Source organism: Podarcis bocagei, assembly GCF_964188305.1.
Source record: "Podarcis bocagei genome assembly, chromosome: 13".
NCBI lineage: Eukaryota > Metazoa > Chordata > Lepidosauria > Squamata > Lacertidae > Podarcis > Podarcis bocagei.
The window spans coordinates 38,842,614-38,860,781 of record NC_138138.1 but is presented as its reverse complement, the minus strand read 5'-3'; the positions used below and the strand labels follow the sequence as shown (position 1 = coordinate 38,860,781).

The 18,168-nt window shown below is 46.5% G+C and overlaps 3 protein-coding genes across 9 annotated transcripts in view; 2 read left to right on the top strand and 1 right to left on the bottom strand.

The window, feature by feature from the left end:
* The first annotated feature begins 81 nt into the window (after positions 1-81).
* On the top strand, positions 82-5,668 carry TSEN34 (tRNA splicing endonuclease subunit 34). 4 transcript variants are annotated; one of them, XM_081167153.1, is made up of 5 exons: positions 82-172; positions 1,116-1,377; positions 1,771-1,933; positions 3,497-3,742; positions 5,122-5,668. In XM_081167153.1, the coding sequence occupies exons 2-5, from the start codon at positions 1,129-1,131 to the stop codon at positions 5,307-5,309; spliced, it is 846 nt and encodes a 281-aa protein (XP_081023279.1). In that variant the 5' UTR covers positions 82-172; positions 1,116-1,128; the 3' UTR covers positions 5,310-5,668. The 4 variants fall into 4 exon arrangements, with proteins under 4 accessions (XP_081023279.1, XP_081023281.1, XP_081023278.1 ...); XM_081167155.1 differs by having other exon boundaries at positions 84-153; positions 1,111-1,377; XM_081167152.1 differs by having other exon boundaries at positions 84-161; positions 1,111-1,377.
* A 1,230-nt stretch (positions 5,669-6,898) lies between these two features.
* GRWD1 (glutamate rich WD repeat containing 1) lies at positions 6,899-12,006 on the bottom strand. Its single transcript, XM_081167138.1, is given in 8 exon segments — positions 6,899-7,787; positions 8,266-8,463; positions 9,804-9,946; positions 10,052-10,265; positions 10,347-10,512; positions 10,758-10,875; positions 11,693-11,963; positions 11,965-12,006. Coding segments are annotated over 8 exon segments (1,449 nt in total). The 5' UTR covers positions 11,992-12,006; the 3' UTR covers positions 6,899-7,475.
* A 1,229-nt stretch (positions 12,007-13,235) lies between these two features.
* The window catches only part of KDELR1 (KDEL endoplasmic reticulum protein retention receptor 1), a 130,292-nt gene continuing 125,359 nt past the window's right edge, over positions 13,236-18,168 (top strand). For 2 of the 4 annotated variants that reach the window (XM_081167173.1, XM_081167174.1), the window contains exons 1-2: positions 13,236-13,385; positions 15,510-15,585. The gene's annotated coding sequence lies outside the window, so the exon portion shown is untranslated. Of the gene's footprint in view, positions 13,386-13,908; positions 14,031-15,509; positions 15,586-18,168 lie in introns of those variants that run through there. The other 2 variants (XM_081167176.1, XM_081167175.1) reach the window with 2 other exon arrangements.

The following is an 18,168-nucleotide window of genomic DNA, read 5'->3' as shown; positions in this document are numbered from 1 at the left end:
CGTCTATTGGATACCGGAGCCATCACTCCAAGCTCTTCGGCTGTGGCGAAAGAGTGATTGGAGGATCATTTAGAGCAAGGGGCGGGGACTAAGGGGAGGAAAATATCTCCGGGATTCTCACGCAAGAGGAGCCTCATGGCTTAAAAGCAAAAGGCGATCCGGTGTGAAAGTGGTTTATGGGATTAAAACGGGTTGGGGAGGGTGCTAGGACTCCTGGGTCCTGGGAAGGAGGAAGGGGCAGGGGTGCTGGTGATTTAGGGAAGGATCTTGATTTTGGGGTGATGTTGCAGGAAACGAAGAGGCTGTGTCAGCCAGGGGAGGGAGAGTGCATCGTCCCAACCTTTATTAGCAGCCTACTCTTCATCTGGTATATTAATAATAATAATAATAAATAAATAAATAAATTACTTAAATTTGTATACCAACCTTCATCCGAAGATCAGACGTAAGGTCCGCTGGTCATAATGATCGCTGTTGTCTGAAACTTGAAGCTTATTGCCTAGTTAAGTGTGTGTGTAGTTTCAGACTTACAGTGCAATATGCATGTATTTGCATGTATTTGCTTCCCTTTGCATAAAACAGTTTATTCCAGAGAGGTGCCCCAACCAATCCACTTTAAGCACCCCAAGCATCCCCCCACCTTGCCACCCATTTTATTCTTATTTATGTCCCTGGACCAGTCATAATTTATTCAGGATGCTTACAACCCATTGTATTTCTGCTGTGTTTCTGTTCAGGGAGAAAGAAGAGATTGGCCAAGATTTTGGGTTCTGGGAGCAGAGAGATTATGCTGCTTTGCTTTAAGCAGCATAAGAGAACTCTTATAAACAATAAAACTACATAAATTACAAACCTATTAAATAGTGGAGAGAGCAGATTAAAGCCAACCCACTTTTTTTTTTTAAAAAAAGTAAAGTAAAGTAACCTGCCTCTGCCATTTTAGGTACATTTTAGTGCTTAGTATAAGAACCTCTGACAACCAATTGCCTTTACCCCAAAGGCTGCTGGCAAAACCTTTCAGAGGAGTGGATCCCACCACCCTCCCAAAAAATCTTGAAGTCAAGTGATTGCTATAGTATTTTTATGGTTGTTCCTTTCCCATCTTCTCAGGGAAGCACAGGCCGAGGCATGATCCGAATCCATATCTTGGAGGGAGAGGCTTTTGTGTGGAATGCTGCTGATGCGCGGAGATTGCGGGAGGAGCATCGTATTGTCGGCACACTGGTTGGAGCGTTGGCTCGGAAGCCGCGGCAGAATGTGCGGCTGGGGCTGCCCCTGCAGCTGCTCCCGGAAGAGGTCCGGCTACTGGCAGAAAAGGGGTTGGCAGCTTTGTTCAAAAACGCAGCGTCCCAACCCCTTCGAGATGATAAAAGCCAGGTGATGGTTCAACCAATTGTTGCTAGTTCTCTAAAAAAGAAGAAAAACCCCCAAACCTGGAGCAAAAGTGAAGGATGCTCTGCTTAATTGCTGCAAACTGTGCAGTGTAGATCATGGGCCACCAACCTTTTTGAAGCCCAGGGCACATTTGCAAACCAGAGGCACTGTTGTGGGCCCCATACACACGCTGCAACTGAGCACACACTGCAACTTATTATATTGGCTAAAACAGAATACTTTTTTCAAGCCTAATTTCATTGGGGTGGCTTGAGGACCCAGAGGACACCAGGGAAGGTCTCTGTGGACATGTATGTGCCTGTGGGTGATTTAAATGCATGGTGTGGATGTGGTCAGAGAATGGGCAGCGCTGAACTTGCTTCTCTGTGCCTGCAGGATCCTTCAGCCCTTGAGGAGGTGGCCGCCTACCAAAACGAGCAAGAGGAGAGCTATCAGGAGCAGGTTCGGCTGGCGGCTGAACAGAGGAAAGCCGTGCTGGGTACTCTTGCGGAATGTATAGCCCAGGGCCGGGCAAAGAAACGGCGGCAGGAAGAGGGAGGTGAGCGTCAACGTTTGCTATGTGGCAACTATTTTGCTTTATTTGGAAGTGCCCCAGGAAGCTGCAGGAGGTAAGTTAAAGGACTCCTGGAAGGTTAAGTCCAGTCAAAGGCGACTGTGGGGTTGCGGTGTTCATCTCGCTTTCAGGCCGAGATAACCGGTGTTTGTCCACAGACTGCTTTCCGGTTTATGTGGCCAGCATGACTAAACAGCTTCTGGCGCAACGGGACACTGCGACGAGTGCCAGAGCACATGGAAACGCTGTTTACCTTCCCACCGCAGTGGTACCTATTTATCTACTCGTGCTGGTGTGCTTTCGAAGTGCTAGGTTGGCAGGAGCTGGGACAGAGCAACGGGAGCTCACTCCGTCGCAGGGATTCGAACTGCTGGCGTTCTAGTTGGGAAGCCCAAGAGGCTCAGTGGTTTAGACCACAGCGCCACCCGCGTCCCTATGATTGGTATAGGTTAGGGGTGGGGAAACAGTGGCCTTTTGGATGTTCCTGGACTCGACTCCCATCATCCCTGACTATTGGCAGTGCTGGCTGGGGCTGATGGGAGTGGTAGTCCCAGAACCTATGGAGGACAGAGAAAAATGTTTTCTCCTCAGTTGTGGCACCAGCACTCAGGGCACAATAACGACAGATTTTTGGATGACTTTAGAAGAGGATTAGACAAATTCATGGAGAGTAAGACTGCCTGTGGCTACTAGTCATAGAACTGTGGAATGTGAAGGGGGGGTGTTATTGGGTTGTTGTTTTTATTTTGATTATATATTGTGATTTTATATTTTGATTTTGTTCTGTGAACTGCCCTGAGACCTCCGGGTATAGGGTGGTATATAAATAAAAAATAAAAATAAATAGTCCAACCTGCTTCAATGCAGGAATCCTTTTGCCCAATGTGGGGCTCGAACCCACGACCCTGATATTGAGAGTCTCATGCTCTACCAACTGAGCTACTGTAGTCATGAGAGCTATGCTCTGCCTCCACAGTTGGAGGCAACAATGCTTCTGAATGCCAGTTGCTGGAAATTGCAGAAGGGGAGAGGGCTCTTGAGCGCTGGTCCTGCTTATTGGCTTCCCACTTCCCGGCTGGTTGCTGTGAGAACAGGATGCTGGGCTAGTTAGGCCTTCAGCCTGATCCAGCAGGGCTGTTTTCAAGATGCGGCAAGGGAAAGCCAACCTGCTTGCTTTTTTGGAGCACCGTCAAAGAAAACCATAATAGCCAGCTTTCCCCAAACATCTCTGTAAAAGAAGAGCCTATTGCATCAGGCCAGTAGCTCCTCTAGTCCAGCATTTTGCTCTCAGTGGCTAACTAGATGTCTAACCACATCTTAGCTGAATAAGGAAATACTTAAAGGAAGGATCTAGGTGGGTTTCACTTGGGGAGAGCTTTGCTTAATCTTGGCACCACAACCAAGAAGGACCTGCCCTGGTACTTATCTGTTATAGCTCAGGCTGTTGGTGGTAATGACTAGACAAGGGCCACAGCCACAGGAGGGAATACATGGAAGAAGGTAGTCCTAAGGTAGCCCGTTACAAGCCACTCTGTATTATATTTCCAGATCCTCCTGCAGAACCGGAATCCACCTTTGTGCTTCCACGACAATCTATGATGGTCCAGCTCCCAACAGAACGAGTACATCCAGGCCCAGAAGAAGAGGTGGACTGGCATGTCCCATCCCAAGACTGGCCATATGCTGGACAGGAGGAGCACGAGATACGTTACTGCATTTTCCAGAATCTTTGGGAACGGGGCTACTACATCACCAGTGGGAGCAAATTTGGGGGCGACTTCCTTGTTTATCCAGGTAGTGGCAGGCTTGTGGATCTTGGGGAATCCAAGCCGGGGGTGGGGTGGGGTGACAAATGCTATGGTTTTCAGAGTCTGCCCCTCTGAGCAGAGAGCATGATATCAAAACTCTCCTGCGTCACAAAGGCAAATGTGAATAATAAAAAGCTGAGCAATCTTATCCTGCGTTTTTGCCTCTTAGCCCAGGAGTGAATGGAATATTTGCTGAAAGGCCTAGCCGGCCCTCTGTTAGAAGGGTGAGAGGTATTTAAAGAGGCAGGCATGATTCCTGGCCCCGTCTTGAATAAATAAATGCCTCCCTCTGTCCTTGCACACGGAGATTCAGAGTCCTGTTCTGCTTTGCAGTGAATAGCAGCTTTCCCTTCTATAGGGAATACAGGTCTGCTGAAAATGGGGAAGGCAGGAGTACTCTAATGGTTTGAGGAGTAATGTCTACAGAATAAAATACTGTATTTCCTTGGTTTGCTGTGCATTGCCCTGAAATCTCCTTGGAATTAAGGGAAGTGCAGAAATTAAAGAACATGTGTGTGTAGATAGAACTCTGAAGAGGGAATATGCAACAAATTATGGCAGGGTTGAATGCCTCTGTGCAAGTTTCTTGCCATGCTATTCGATTTGCCTTCCAGGCAGGAAATTCTATCTGAAACTAGAGAGCCACGGCCAGCCAGCATAGTCTTCTGAAATCGAGTGTTTAAAGTAGGAAGACTTGCAAAGCTATGCATTTGACATGTGGGTGACATCATGATGATGTCATCATGTGATAGGTGGATTTGATGCCTGAAAGTTTTGACCCACAAAGCCGAAAAGTTCCCCACCCCTGGTATTGACAGTGGTCTGATGGTAGAAGGGACTTTGCCCGCCTGCCACAAACTTACAAAATCCCAAGCACTTAGCTCCCCTTTTTTTTGCAGCGCTGCTTCTCCCAGGGTTCTTGCTGGGCAGGTAGTGGTTGCTGCTACCCTTAGGAAAAAAGACTCGCCCTTTCCTTGACTCAAGGACATTTTTTGCTGCGGCAAAATTCAAAATGGCTTCGTTCTAGAATGAAGAAGAAGAGTTTGGATTTGATATCCCGCTTTATCACTACCCTAAGGAGTCTCAAAGCGGCTAACATTCTCCTTTCCCTTCCTCCCCCACAATAATCACTCTGTGAGGTGAGTGGGGCTGAGAGACTTAAGAGAAGTGTGACTAGCCCAAGGTCACCCAGCAGCTGCATGTGGAGGAGCGGAGATGCGAACCCGGTTCCCCAGATAACAAATCTACCGCTCTTAACCACTACACCACACTGGCTCTCATGAAGAGCGATTGTTAAGGAGGGAGGAAGCCAACGGGCTATTTTCGTCTTCTAACCCCACCTTTCTCCTTCCCTCCCTCCTACAGGTGACCCCATGCGTTTCCATGCCCATTACATTGCCCTGTGTGTCTCTAAAGACACCCCTCTCTCCCTGTGTGATGTTGTCAGCGCAGGACGCCTCGGCACCAACGTGAAGAAGACGGTGCTTCTTTGTTCGGTGGACCAGGATGGGACTGCAGTCTTTACGTCCTTGCAGTGGAGTGGGATGCAGTGAGAAGAGGATGCCAGTGGTGATTTAGGGTTGCTGTTCTGACAGTGGTGTGGGGCTTGGCTTAAGCTATTATAGCACAGTCTACTCCGGCTGTTCTCTTACTTCATTTACAGTTAGCCCTCCACATTACAATTGTGCAAATGACTGTCGGTGTGTGTAGTCTCCCAGCAGACATCTCCATGTGCGAATGTCTCATGGAGGGCAGCTCTGTGTACATAAAGAAGATGGCCAAGGAGAAATACTTGGACTGACTTTGGCAGCGTTTCTGCAGTAGTGTAATTTGTCTTTTTCCAGCTGCCCGGAGACAAGGTTTGTGCGTGCTCAGAAATAAAAGGAAGAAGTTTGAGCCTTATCAGGGGAAACCTTTTGCAGCCCAAAGGCCACATTCTTCCATAGGCAACCTTTGTGGGGGGTGAGCAGCCTGTGGTGAATTGGTGGGGCCAGAGCAACAGCTGTGAGTCTTCCTTTATTTATTGAAAGCTACATTCAGGTGGGGGGACGCGGGTGGTTCTGTGGGTTAAACCACAGAGCCTAGGACTTGCTGATCAGGTTGGCGGTTCGAATCCCTGCAACGGGGTGAGCTCCCGTTGCTCCTGCCAACCTGGCAGTTCGAAAGCACGTCAAAGTCAAGTAGATAAATAGGTACCGCTCCAGCGGGAAGGTGAATGGCATTTCCATGTGCTGCTCTGGTTCGCCAGAAGCAGCTTAGTCATGCTGGCCACATGACCCGGAAGCTGTACACCGGCTCCCTTGGCCAATAAAGCGAGATGAGCGCCGCAACCCCAGAGTCGTCCGCGACTGGACCTAATGGTCAGGGGTCCCTTTACCTTTACATTCAGGCAGAGGCCTCTCTGCTTGCAACTACAAACCCCTCTTCCCACGCAGGTGAGCAAGAAGCATCGCAGTTCAAGAACACATCAGCCACACAAGGAAGGTGTGGAGTAAAGGTGATGGGATCTGGCCTAGGGAAAGGGGTATGTGACCTAGGCAGATTTCCTAAGGCCAGATAAGAAAGCAGGGACACCCTCCCCTCTGGCATGAGAGGTTGAGGGAGGCACAGGCCTATTTGTTTCTTGCATTTATATCCCACTGTTTTCTCCGGGAAGCTCAAGGTGGTGTAACTGGTTCTCCGCCTCATTTAATCCCAACAACCCTGGGCAGTAGGTTAGGCTGGAAGGCAGTGACTGGCTTAGGGTCACCCACAGTGAGTGCCAAGCCCAAGTGGGGATTTGAACCCAGGTCTCACAGGTCCTGGTCTGACGCTACACCACACTGGCTCTTAGCGACACGGGGCAAAGGGAATTCCTAACTTCCACTTTGAAAAATTAATTTTTATTAAATTTGTGTATCACCCATGTTTCTGAGAGCAGCTCACAACATAAAAAATACAATGATTAAAAAGCCCTGCCTTATCATGTATTATACATGATCAGAGAAATTATTGTAGGGCAATGCTGCCCCCCAGTTCTTCTCTGTTTTTGGTAAGTGGCAAATGGATCAGGCTTAGAGAGCCCCTGCTGGATGGTGCAAGGCCGTGGGCTTAGTATGTCCCAGCTTGTCCAAAGGTAAAACAAGAAAAATGCAGCCTGTCAAAATGTTGACGGGGTTTCCGCCTTTCCTCCAAAATAATTTATATTTATTTAAAATACATTATTCTTTACAAACAATTTCCTCTCCCCCCCCCCCGCCACATCAGTGGTAGGCTCTGATCAACAGTTAAGCAGATGCTTGCAAACTGTGTCATACATCATACGTTTGGATGGTTTCACACACAGAAAAAGCCATTAAGTCTGTTTTGAACTCTTCCCATAGCGGAGTGGAAACATCTAAATGAGACCTGAATCATCCGATTTGTCCGAGGAATGAGTGTAGATAAAGCAGAGCAAAGGCTATTCTAATCATTATCACTCATTAACGTGATGACAGGGAGAGGTGATGACCTCATCAAAAGACTGCAAAGCTTAATCGGGGCAGCTGTGAAGACCTATTCCAAAAGCAAAAGTTAGTTATTAAATCAACAAAAGAACCCATTATTTTAGGTTTTAGAGTCCACAGGGAGGAGAGACTGCAGCCATCTTGAAAGAAGCAACGAAGGGTACTGTGCTTAGCACCTCTCTTAGCAACAGGTCCGCAAACCCCAGGCGGCCATTTTGAAAGCCTCGCTCTCCCTCAGACGCTGATAGTCCGGAAGATGTTGAAGCCAGATAGGGCTGTGGTGATGAGGGTGCCAGGGCACTGCGGATGCCAATGCAGCTCCTTAATGTCGTTCTCTCCCTGGTGAACAAACAGTAGCTGGGGTGGGATGGAGGCCAAAGCTGGGTCCTTGGCCTCTGCTTCCTCGTCTCGCTCCACAGCCAAGTCCCACTGCGTCACCTGGTCATCGGCGCCGGAGGCTGCAAACACGCCGCTGTCTGTAGGGTGCCATTCAACGGACGTGATGGGTGCCGTGTGCTGCTTGAAGGTGGCGACAGCTGACCCTTTCTGCAGAGAAAGGGGAGGACAAAAGAAGGGCTGAGTTTGAGGGCTATTGCTTGTGAAGAAGATTTGAAGGGGGAATAATGTGTACAGGTGTGCGGAACCTTTGGCCCTCCAAATGTTGCTGAACTACAACTCCCATCATCCCTGGCCATGCTCACTGGGGCTGATGGGAGTTGTAGTTCAGCAACATCTAAAGCAGGGGTCGGCAAGGTTTACCTTGCCTGGGCCGGTTCACTCCAGTGGAGATACCTCCATGGGCCGAATTGCATGTGCCCATGAGCAAGCGCGACTGCGATTTCCAGCGCTGCAGAAGTGAGTCCCTGCGCCGCGCTGGTTTAGCGCAGTGTTCAGGGACTCGCCAAGTGGGCGGCTCGGGGGCCGGTTAAATGACCCCCGTGGGCTACTTGTGGCCCATGGGCCTTAGGTTGCCAACTCCTGATCTAAAGGTTTTCCCTAACATATTTTGACAGCGATTTCTAACCTGGAACTGCCTGAGGTCCCAGATCCTGAGGATCCCATCATCGCCACCGCTGACGATGAAGGGCTCGTTTCGATTCCAGCTGATGACGTTGACGTCTGCATCATGCGCCTGGCTGGCGGTCAGCATGCAGGCTTTCCCCGGTGGTGCCCGTGTATCCCAGATGCGGATGGAGGCATCCGCTGAGCAGGAAGCAAAAACCTGACCCAAGAACAAGGGCAAAGAACTGTTATGGTTAAACATAGCGGAGAGCTCTCATGTCCCTGCATCAGGCCTTCTTCCCCATGCAAATTCCAGTATCCCCTTATGAAGTCATATAAATCTGCCTTTCACCTGTGAACTGTTGTCAAAGTTTAGCATCAAAACTTGTGCACTGATGTTCTGAATCGGACCAGTTACCTGGTAATTACAAATCTTGGCTTAACAACCTGTGCTCGGGTTAGCAAAGCAGTGCCTAGGTACATGGACTTGCTTTGTATAATAAATATGTTCGTTCTGTGCTGTTCATGTCAAGATTTTGCAGAATTTGAGATTTTGTCCACAATGAATAGGAAGGAGAAAAGGCACAGGTATATCCAGTGCAGTGGAACACAGGTAAAAGGAAATGTGGAAAAAGCCATGCAAAGTGATGCAGTGGAGAACCTCTGTATTGCAGGCCTAATTCAGACCATAGGAAGAGCCTGCTGGATCAGGCCAATCAAGCCCAGCTTCCTGTCCTCCCTGTGGCCAGTCAGATGCCTATGAAAAGCCTGCAAGCAGAACCAGAGCACTTTCCTGTGGTTTGCAGCAACTGGTAGTCAGAATCATCACTACCTCTGACTGCAAAGGCAGAGCATAGCATTAGGCCTGGCTGGGGTCTTAATATGGCCCCTGTAAGGCAGTCCCCACCCCTAAGAAATCCCCACCCGATGTCTTATCAAGCTGGGTGCAAGTAAAAATATAGCTGCAGAGGATCAGGAGTTGTTCTTTGACAAGCAGGGCTTACATTCAATTCCTTTGAAATGTAGTGGCAAATGCAAGCCACCCTGGAATTGATTCCACTCAGGAACTTCAAGTAGAGCCAACCCCTAAGGAAAGTGGGGCTTGCAGCTGCAACTGACAACAAGACCTGCTTCTTTTGCCCAGACAGTTTGGTTTCAAACCGCAAAGGCAGCATAAAGGGAAATTCTTGATTTCAAAGCATGTGAGGAAAGGAAAACTGGGGGCAAAGGAACATTTTTGCTGTACAATACCAGCTTAAATTCAAGCCCACCTGCAAAGGAAAACTTCACCTGACACCAGGATCTGGTCTTCGATTATATCCTTTTTAAAAATACAAATCAAGGCCTATCTGATTTCAGATTCCATTAAACCAACCTTGTGGCCAAGCATATGCAAGAGAAATAATAGGCAACTGCCTTTTTAAAAAATAAAAAATGCAGCCTTAGCTGATTTGAAACACTTTGATTAAGTCCCAGGTAACTAGGAAGCACATTAACATTTCCCCAAGCTCAGAAATTTTCACTGTAAAGCAAGCTGCACCCATCAAACCACTTCCTCACTGTAGCTTCATTTGGGGACCACTGCAGGTCTTCAACTGACGCAGTGTGGGCTGTGAAAGGCCGCTGGTCTACAAGCCATGATCCATCTTCCTTGGGTGTCCACAGATGGATGTTCTTGTTGCAATCACCAGTCAAAAGAGTCCCTGGAATAGGTAAGGTACAAGTTATTCTGAACTGCGGTCCCGCCGGTCCAGGTCTCCTGTTCCCAGCTCTGCCAACTCCATTCCTGTTCCATCCCAGCTGATTACCTGGTTTCTTGGGAGACCAGTCCATAGCAAATCCTTCCGTCATATGCCCAGCGAATGAGAAGACAGGTTTGATCTTGGCCTGCTCTTCTCGCAGAAAGGCTGCCATGGCTTGAGAGTCGGACAGGGCCACGAGGGGGCGCTGTAGGTCGTATATGTCCACCTGCCCCTTGTCAGACCAAACCGCTGCGATCTGTGATCCACCCAATTCTGTCACCTATCAAAACAACAACAGACCATTAAGGTAGAGAACTTTGCCAGAGCAGAGTGAGAGACCAGCAGGAATATGGTTTCGTACCCGAACTCTGTTAATACCCCCATAATGGGGGACCATGGCCAGTTCCAATTGGGGCTTTTTCTCTTCGTCTTCATCACTTTCACTGTCGCTGCTACTCTCTGACCCTGAAGAATCCTTGCCAGCACGTTTGGTCCCATAGAGGTGGTGCATCTTCATCACCATCAGCCTATTTGCAGGGAGTGGGGGAGAGAAAAGGAGACATTTCAGTGGTCTATAAGCAGGTGTTTTCAAGGATGGTGAACCTCTGGCCCTCCAGATGGTGGGAACTACAGTTCCCAGCATTCCCGACAACTGACCGCAAAGCTGAGTCTAACAAGCGAAGGCCAGGGGTCCCACATCCCTGCCACAGGCCCTCTTGTCCTGGCTTCAGTGTAGCTGGCTTGCTGGAAGCCAAGCTCCTCACAAACTCACCTGTTGGCATTGGCAGTTTCAGCCTGAGTTCCAGCACAAAGGAGAAGGCTCAGCGGGTAGGTGGTTCGATTCTCTCCAAGAGCATCTCGCAAAATGTCAAAGCTCAAGCAAGGGGAACCTGCACAGGGTCGAAGGAGACACAGGGACATCAGCATTCCTTTCTGTGGCAATGCCCCTCTTTGCCCCATATCTACTGTGAGTTTTCTTCATCACGTTGATTTACAGTCCTTGCCGTATGCAAACAATTGTTCGTATCTTAACGTATACACATATGCAACACATGGTGGTATGTAAATTTACTGCGGATTTAGTTTTAGGCCTTTCTGCCAGAAATGTTTATGCTGAAATTGCTTTGTGTTTTTAATAGTTGTTTCACCTTTTTGATATAAATAGTACAACAGGAGGTCCGGCACAGCCCTCAGCTTCTAGTTCTGTACTCACAATTACTAACTTTGTGCAAAAACATGCAGTGGAATCTATTTTGAATCTTACTATTTAGCCACAGCTCTTGCAACTTTACCAACGTGGCTGGTGAGAATTAAGAGGTCATGGGTTTGCTACAAATGAGGTTCAGTGCATACCCCTTGTCGCTTTAAACCTATCATATATATACACACACATATATATATACACACATACCCCATATCTTCTGGCCCCTAAAGGACGCTCCTAACCTACAGCCACTCATCACATGCCATGCCACATTCCCATAATATTTGTGGCTGAGGTCTTTAGGAGTCAGGGCTCGCCTATACAACCAAACTAACCCGTGTGGCCCACGTCGAAGAACCAATGCATCTATACCCTGACAAATTCCCACCTCCATTCCTCCCTGTCTACAATTTTGGAATCCTTTCCCGTTCACCTTAGCAAGCGTCCCTTTCCTTTCCAGTCCAAAAAGACAGACCCCCCCTCCTTCCAATACATGATCTGACCTGTGCCTGCGCGATGATAGAGGCGATAGGCACCCTCGTCCATCACCAGTTCTTCCCCAGGTGCTGGAGGGGCCCCCTGTCCTGGCACATAAGCTCCCCCTCGACCCTTCTCTTCTTCTTTAGCCTTCTCCTCCATTTCCATGTCCTCATCCTCCTCATTGCTGCTACTGGAGCCGCTGCTCGGCTCATCCCATGTGCTGGGCTCCTCCATCTTGAAAGCGGGCAGCTGCTCTCCATAGCCACGCCCCACTATGGGCTCGGCATCCCTTTTTCCTCCTTCGATGACGTATACTCAACATAGACGCAGAAATTGGAGACTAACGCGAGCACCTCGACTTACCGTGTCCACATTTCTGTTTGAGGAGCTCGTTAGCATGTAAAGCTCTGACTTTTGAGTTGCGAGGGCATTCCAGAGACCACTTTAAATACCGCTGAGGTGTATCTTGTATAGAAGATTTTCAATTTTCAAAATAACTTCGTCTGGTGAGAAGCTAGACCTTCCTTATTTTTTAAAAAAAGACTTACTTTTCAAGTTTATACACTTCACTAATTTTGCAATCATTTTGACATTTCAAAACTTGACTTCCTCTCCCCTCTTTCTACGGTTTATTAAATTTATTTTTAATATCTTCTGCATGTCCGAATTAACTTAATTTGCTCATTTATTCATCTTCTTTAAATATATACTCTTATGAAACTGCAGGTTATTACAATAATCCTGCCAACGTTTCTATATGTTTACAATTTATCTGTAAATGTTCAATAAACAATTTCCATTCTTTTATAAAAATTGTGTTCTCTTGATTTCTTATTCTTCTGGTAGGTTTCACCATTTCTGCATATTCCATAAGATTTTGCATCCATTCTTCCTTTGCTGGGACTTACGCTTTTTTCCATTTTTGGGCAAGTAACATTCTTGCCACTGTAGCAGCATACATGAATAAGTTTCTACAGTATACGGTTTAGGTAGTTCTGTCCCTAAGAAGCTATACCTTTTTTATCATCAATAGCTTTGGGATGTTTCATAGGAAGCGAATAATAAATTAATAATAAAGTTGTTAAGCACCGTTTAACAAGGCTGTTTGTTGTGCCAAAGGCTGGAGGTGGTGTAGCGTTAATGTTTTAATATAAAATCCCTGGACTTCAATTGCAGAGTTCTTGTAACTTATTCAGCTTCAGCGCCCCATCCTACCCGTTAGGAATAAAAAAGAAGGCTGAGTATTTGATTTGCATTTGCGGCACAATTTGCAAATATTTTGAGACTTTATACAAACAGACACGCACATTCGTCACAAAAAACAAGAACTTAAAAGAGTATAAAACCACGTTTCAGGTAGATTCTACTTCGGGGCACGCTTCTGCCCAACCATAGCTACACTATATACAGTATTCCTGAATTTCTGCTTTGTGTCCTATGGGCTGCTATCACTTTCACTCGACATCCGAGGGGAAATTACGTCAAAACGATCATTGTCCCGTGTCTGACTATTGGAATGATCACTCTAGAATTTTTAGTCTACGTTTCTCAAAAGGGAAACGCTAATTCAGTTAAAAGGAAAAAGGAGCAGGTGGCCATATTGGAAAACGTTATTCATTCTCCCTTTCCCGGTTGGAGATCAAAAATCCTGCCCCTAGTAACTCAGCGGGTCAAAGTCTTCCTTCCGCACTTTGAATTCAAATTAAGATATTTTAGGTAAGAGAGTTTGGAAGCCTTATTAAGCGTTAGCACCCAGTCACATTTTTTAAAAGAGAAGAATGCCGCCATCTTTATTAAGGGAAACTGCTGTTTTAAATAAATGCAGTCTTAGAGAAGTTTCTCTCTGAAAGTCAGCGCTGGAAATCAGAGTTGTGGGAAGATGGAATGGCGGTAGCCCGTTTTTATGGTTTGCGCGGCTTTATTCCTCATTGAAAACACGGTAAAAGGTGAGCGCCATTTTGAGTATGGGCAGAGAATGCCTGCCGCCATTTTGAGAGGCGCTACTCCCGGATCGCCACCATCTTAGAAAAGGGCAGTCGGCAGCCGCGCTGTCTCTAAAGAGGCCGTGCACTGCATACCGATGCACCTATTAATTCTCCCCCCGAAACGGCCATTTTAAGTGTGGGCAAGTTTATCAAAGGACATTTTGGAACAGGGCAGAGGACTCCCTTCCCCCACAAAGAGCGCTATCCCGAAGCGCCATTTCAGAAAAGGGCAATTGGTTCCATTACCATGGCAACCGACTATTCACCGCAGCCTTATTGATTTATTTAAATTTTGTTTTTAAAGTGCTACTGAAAGGCTCAGTGGTATCCTCCACTTCAGGCGCCTGTTGCTTTTCTCCCCATAAACCCAGCCGCGGTAATTCTATAAATTATTCTACTTCACAGCACTTAAAAATTACTATCCTCTCGTTGTTCTCTCCTCACTTTCAATGAATTAATTATCTAGTTAAAACGCACACAAATGCGCAGTTTTGACTACTGAGATAGGAACATAGGAAACTGCCTTATGTTGAGTCAGACAATTGGTCCATCTTGCTCAGTATTGTCTACACTGACTGGCAGCTGCTCTCCAGGGCTTCAGGCAAGAGTCTCCCAACTCCACCCAGAGATGCTGCAGATCGAACCAGGGACCTTTGGCTTGCACTGAGCTATGGCCCTTCATATTGCAATAACCGGAACAATGTCATCAATCAAAGGGCCAGTTCATTTGCTGACAGATTTATTTAATATATATACAGTGGTACCTTGGGTTTCATACGCTTCAGGTTACAGACTCCGCTAACCCAGAAATAGTACCTCAGGTTAAGAACTTTGCTTCAGGATGAGAACAGAAATAGTTCTCCGGCGGTGTGGCAGCAGCAGGAGGCCCCATTAGCTAAAGTGGTGCTTCAGGTTAAGAACAGTTTCAGGTTAAGAACGGACCTCCGGAACAAATTAGCGTATTTTTTGCACCATAACACTCACTTTTTTCCTCCTAGAAATAAGGGGAAATGTCTGTGCGTGTTATGGAGGCAATGCCTACGGGTGGCATGCCTACGGATTTTCCTCTTCTAAAAACGACGTGCGTGTTATGGTCGGGTGCGTGTTATAGAGCGAAAAATACGGTAAGTACTTAACCCGAGGTACCACTGTACATAAGTAAGGCATCCGTGAAAGTGGTTTAAAGGTTTTTATTACAAACATAGGAGTTTATATACGCAGAAGAACAAAAGCAGCCAGCCATACTAAGCAAACTAGATCATTAGTTTATTTTTAGTACTAGGCCTTAGCCATGGCATATGCATAATAAGTACTTGTGTCTCTGAGCATGGGCAGACTGTTCCTGAATAGCCACAGCTAGCTCTCAAACATTTGGGATTTCTGGCAGGATTTCTATGTCAAAGGAGGTGATTTTTGGAGCAGGTGCGAACTGCAGTATTTATTTTTTTAGGAATTAATTGCCTGGATAGCTCTGTTGGTTAGTGTATGGTGCTGATATCACAGAGGTTGCAGTTTTGATCCCCATATGGGGCAGCTACATATTTCTGCATTGCAGGGGATTGGACTAGATGATCCTCAGCGTCCCTTTTGCGTCTACAATTCTATGATTTCTAGTCCCAACCATTCTTGGAAGACAGAATTAAGTATGACTTCAACTATGTCATTTTCCACCACGTAAAACAAAACCAAATAAAAATAGTCACAAATAGTCTCCTTTCCTACAGTTGCCTAGCTTATGCTGCACTTACCTGGGCGTAATCACCATTGATTCCAATGGGGCTCAATTTTGAGGGATTACATAGGAGTGCGCCTGTTAGTACCTCATTCACCTTTCTCCCCTTTTCTTATTCAAAAGGTTATCCACTGGATTTCAGCAGGACATAGGGACTGACGTGACTTGCCTGCTAGAGAAGGAGTACTGTACTTACATGGTGAGTTTACATTGAAGCAGCTCACTTAGTCAGCTACGAATGATTATGCCTCTGTGTGAGTAGAGAACTTTAGAAGATTCTGCTGACAAAGTTGCACTAATTCTGTATTTTGGATTTTTGACCAAACTCTCAAGGAATTCAAGAAGTATGAGGAGATGTTATTATATGTAATATCCTTTTACTGAAAGAGATTTCCCCAGAACCCAGCCAATATGGGTGTGGCTGAGAAAATATAAGAAGCTTTCAAGGAGAGGACAACTTGAACTATAAAATCCCTACTTTTGTGTCAGGGGCAGTGGGAACACACAAAGTTTTTGGCATCGCCAACTTTTGAAATAAAAAAATGGTGGCTGGATGTGGAGCCAAGTACAGATCTGGCAGTGGCAGAGTCAGGTTTTGGGGGGTTAATCTAATAATAATAATAATAATAATAATAATAATAATAATAATAATAATTTTTATTTATACCCTGCCCTCCCCAGCCAAGGCCGGGCTCAGAGCGGCTTACAAGCAATAATAAATCTAGCCAAGTCAGAGTTGTCAGAGTCCTCTAGATCCTAAGGTGTAAAGCAAAATACACACACACACACTGGTTAAAGGATAAAATAGCAAAATCCACTTGCTCTTGAGTGGTTTAAAAATGGCAGGAGAGAGCAGCAAAAGGCCCACCGCCTCAAGGTGTATGCCTTTAACAGCTGCATGGCAATGCCACTGTAGAATATCTGGATTTTTTACTGTCAAACACATGAGAAGTCCTTGTCAAGACAAAGAAAGGTGACAGCCTTACTGTGCAATCTCCTGTGTCACTGAGTGCATACTCAACTAGGTGAAAATAAAATAAAAGGGCAAAAGCAATACTTCAATCACAGCATAAGCTCCTTTCACCCACCCTAGTCCATTATATTCATGTGGATTTTGCTTATTCTTGCATACACTCCCAACATTTTAAATTGAAACTCCCAATTGAGTTCCCCAATTTTCATACTTACTGAGCCCTCTCCACTGTACAAACAGTGTACACTCAGGTCTCAGTTCAGAGCCTTGTGTCAACAGAAACCTGAATGTACACTGTTGGAGGCAGTAGTCCTCTGAATGCCAATTGCAGGAACTCCGTGGAGCGGGAGAGTGCTGTTACACTCGGCTCCTTTCGGGCATCTGGTTGGCCACTGTGAGAAAAAGGCTCCTAGACTCAATGTGTCATTGGCCTGATCCAGGCTCTTCTTACGTTCATTTTATTACAAACTGAATTTAAAAGATTCATGGGAAAACCCGACATTCAGCAGTGGCACATGCCATTCTTTAAAATAACACCACTACCCAGTTTTGCTAAAAAGCCCATAATTGTTCCTAGATATCAACAATATTTATTTATTTAATGACTTAATCAGCACATATTTACCTGGCCTTTCAGCCGAAAAGGTTCCCAGAGTGGCTTACAAAGATCAGAAATAGGAGAGTCCCTGATCTCGGGATTACAAAGTCATGGCACGAAAGAAGAGATTGCGAGGGAAGAAGAAAAAAAATGCAAACTCAGACTTTAGTTCTAAATTGCAAAGTTCTTACAATAACCAGCTGGAATAGAAATGGTTCAAGCAGAAGAGGAGACAAGCCCATCTCTCCCTCTGCTGAAACCTGATGGAATGGATGTGACTGAATGATAGTTGGGGGAGAGGGATAGCCTGATGGAGTTGGTTTCTCAGCAGAGTTGATAGGGTGGTCCTGCCTTGCTTCTCTCTCTCTGCTGCAATCTGCCTGTCCAGGCATAGCTAGATTTAGTTCTGTTAAGAATAACAAACACCAACCATTTTCTTTTTGTTTGCAAAAGTGAAGGGGATTCTAACTTGCCGTAAGCAACTTGGTAAATAACTTACAAGCCTGCTTAAGAAACAAACAAAAAGAGTTCTTAAAATCTGTTGAAACTTTTATCCAAGGGCTGCCAAGTAGAGACAAAACTTGCTCCCTGGGAAACCAGTTCCCAACCCCAGCAGCTCCTGTGTTTTGCACCAGTGCTTCGCCTTGGCCAGATATCCACACTACAGGACTCCCTACTGCTTTGGCCTTGGTACAGCGCTCTCTCCACTGCCCCACCCCCGCCTTGTGTCTCTGAGATTACAGCAATCCCAGTTTCCTTTGAATCCCAGCCCTGCAGGCTGCCATCTATCCTCAGCAGGATCATAAATTGCTAACAAGCATGTCCCGAAGCCTGCCGGCTGCCACGGCTCAGCCAGAAACTTGCTGTGTGCAGTCGAGCGGGAGGGTCGCATCCCATAATGTGACAAGGCAGGCAGCGCACCGGCAGGTTCTGGTGGCGGGCAGCTGAAGCTGCTGGCTGCTGGTGACAGTGACAGTTGGATGCTGTACGATAGTAAGTCAGCGCTGAAAGGGCAAGGAAGAAGAGAAACAGCAGCTTGAGAAGTTGGAGGGCATCAGCAGGGGGCACCACAGTAGAGGCAACACAGGCTATGGCACTTCAGGGTCACATCAACGTGTCACCAGACTCCTACCTTTTGAACGAGGGCAGGTGCTACTATATGTTTGTTACAGCACATGGGGATAACCCAACAGTTATGAAGTCCAAGGTTG

Bases quoted from the DNA above. Each gene is read 5' to 3' on its own strand.
- TSEN34 (XM_081167153.1), top strand. From the start codon at position 1,129: ATGATCCGAATCCATATCTTGGAGGGAGAGGCTTTTGTGTGGAATGCT. The intron at 1,378-1,770 runs GTGATGGTTCAA...CTGTGCCTGCAG, and splicing joins TTCGAGATGATAAAAGCCAG to GATCCTTCAGCCCTTGAGGA. The intron at 1,934-3,496 runs GTGAGCGTCAAC...TTATATTTCCAG, and splicing joins ACGGCGGCAGGAAGAGGGAG to ATCCTCCTGCAGAACCGGAA.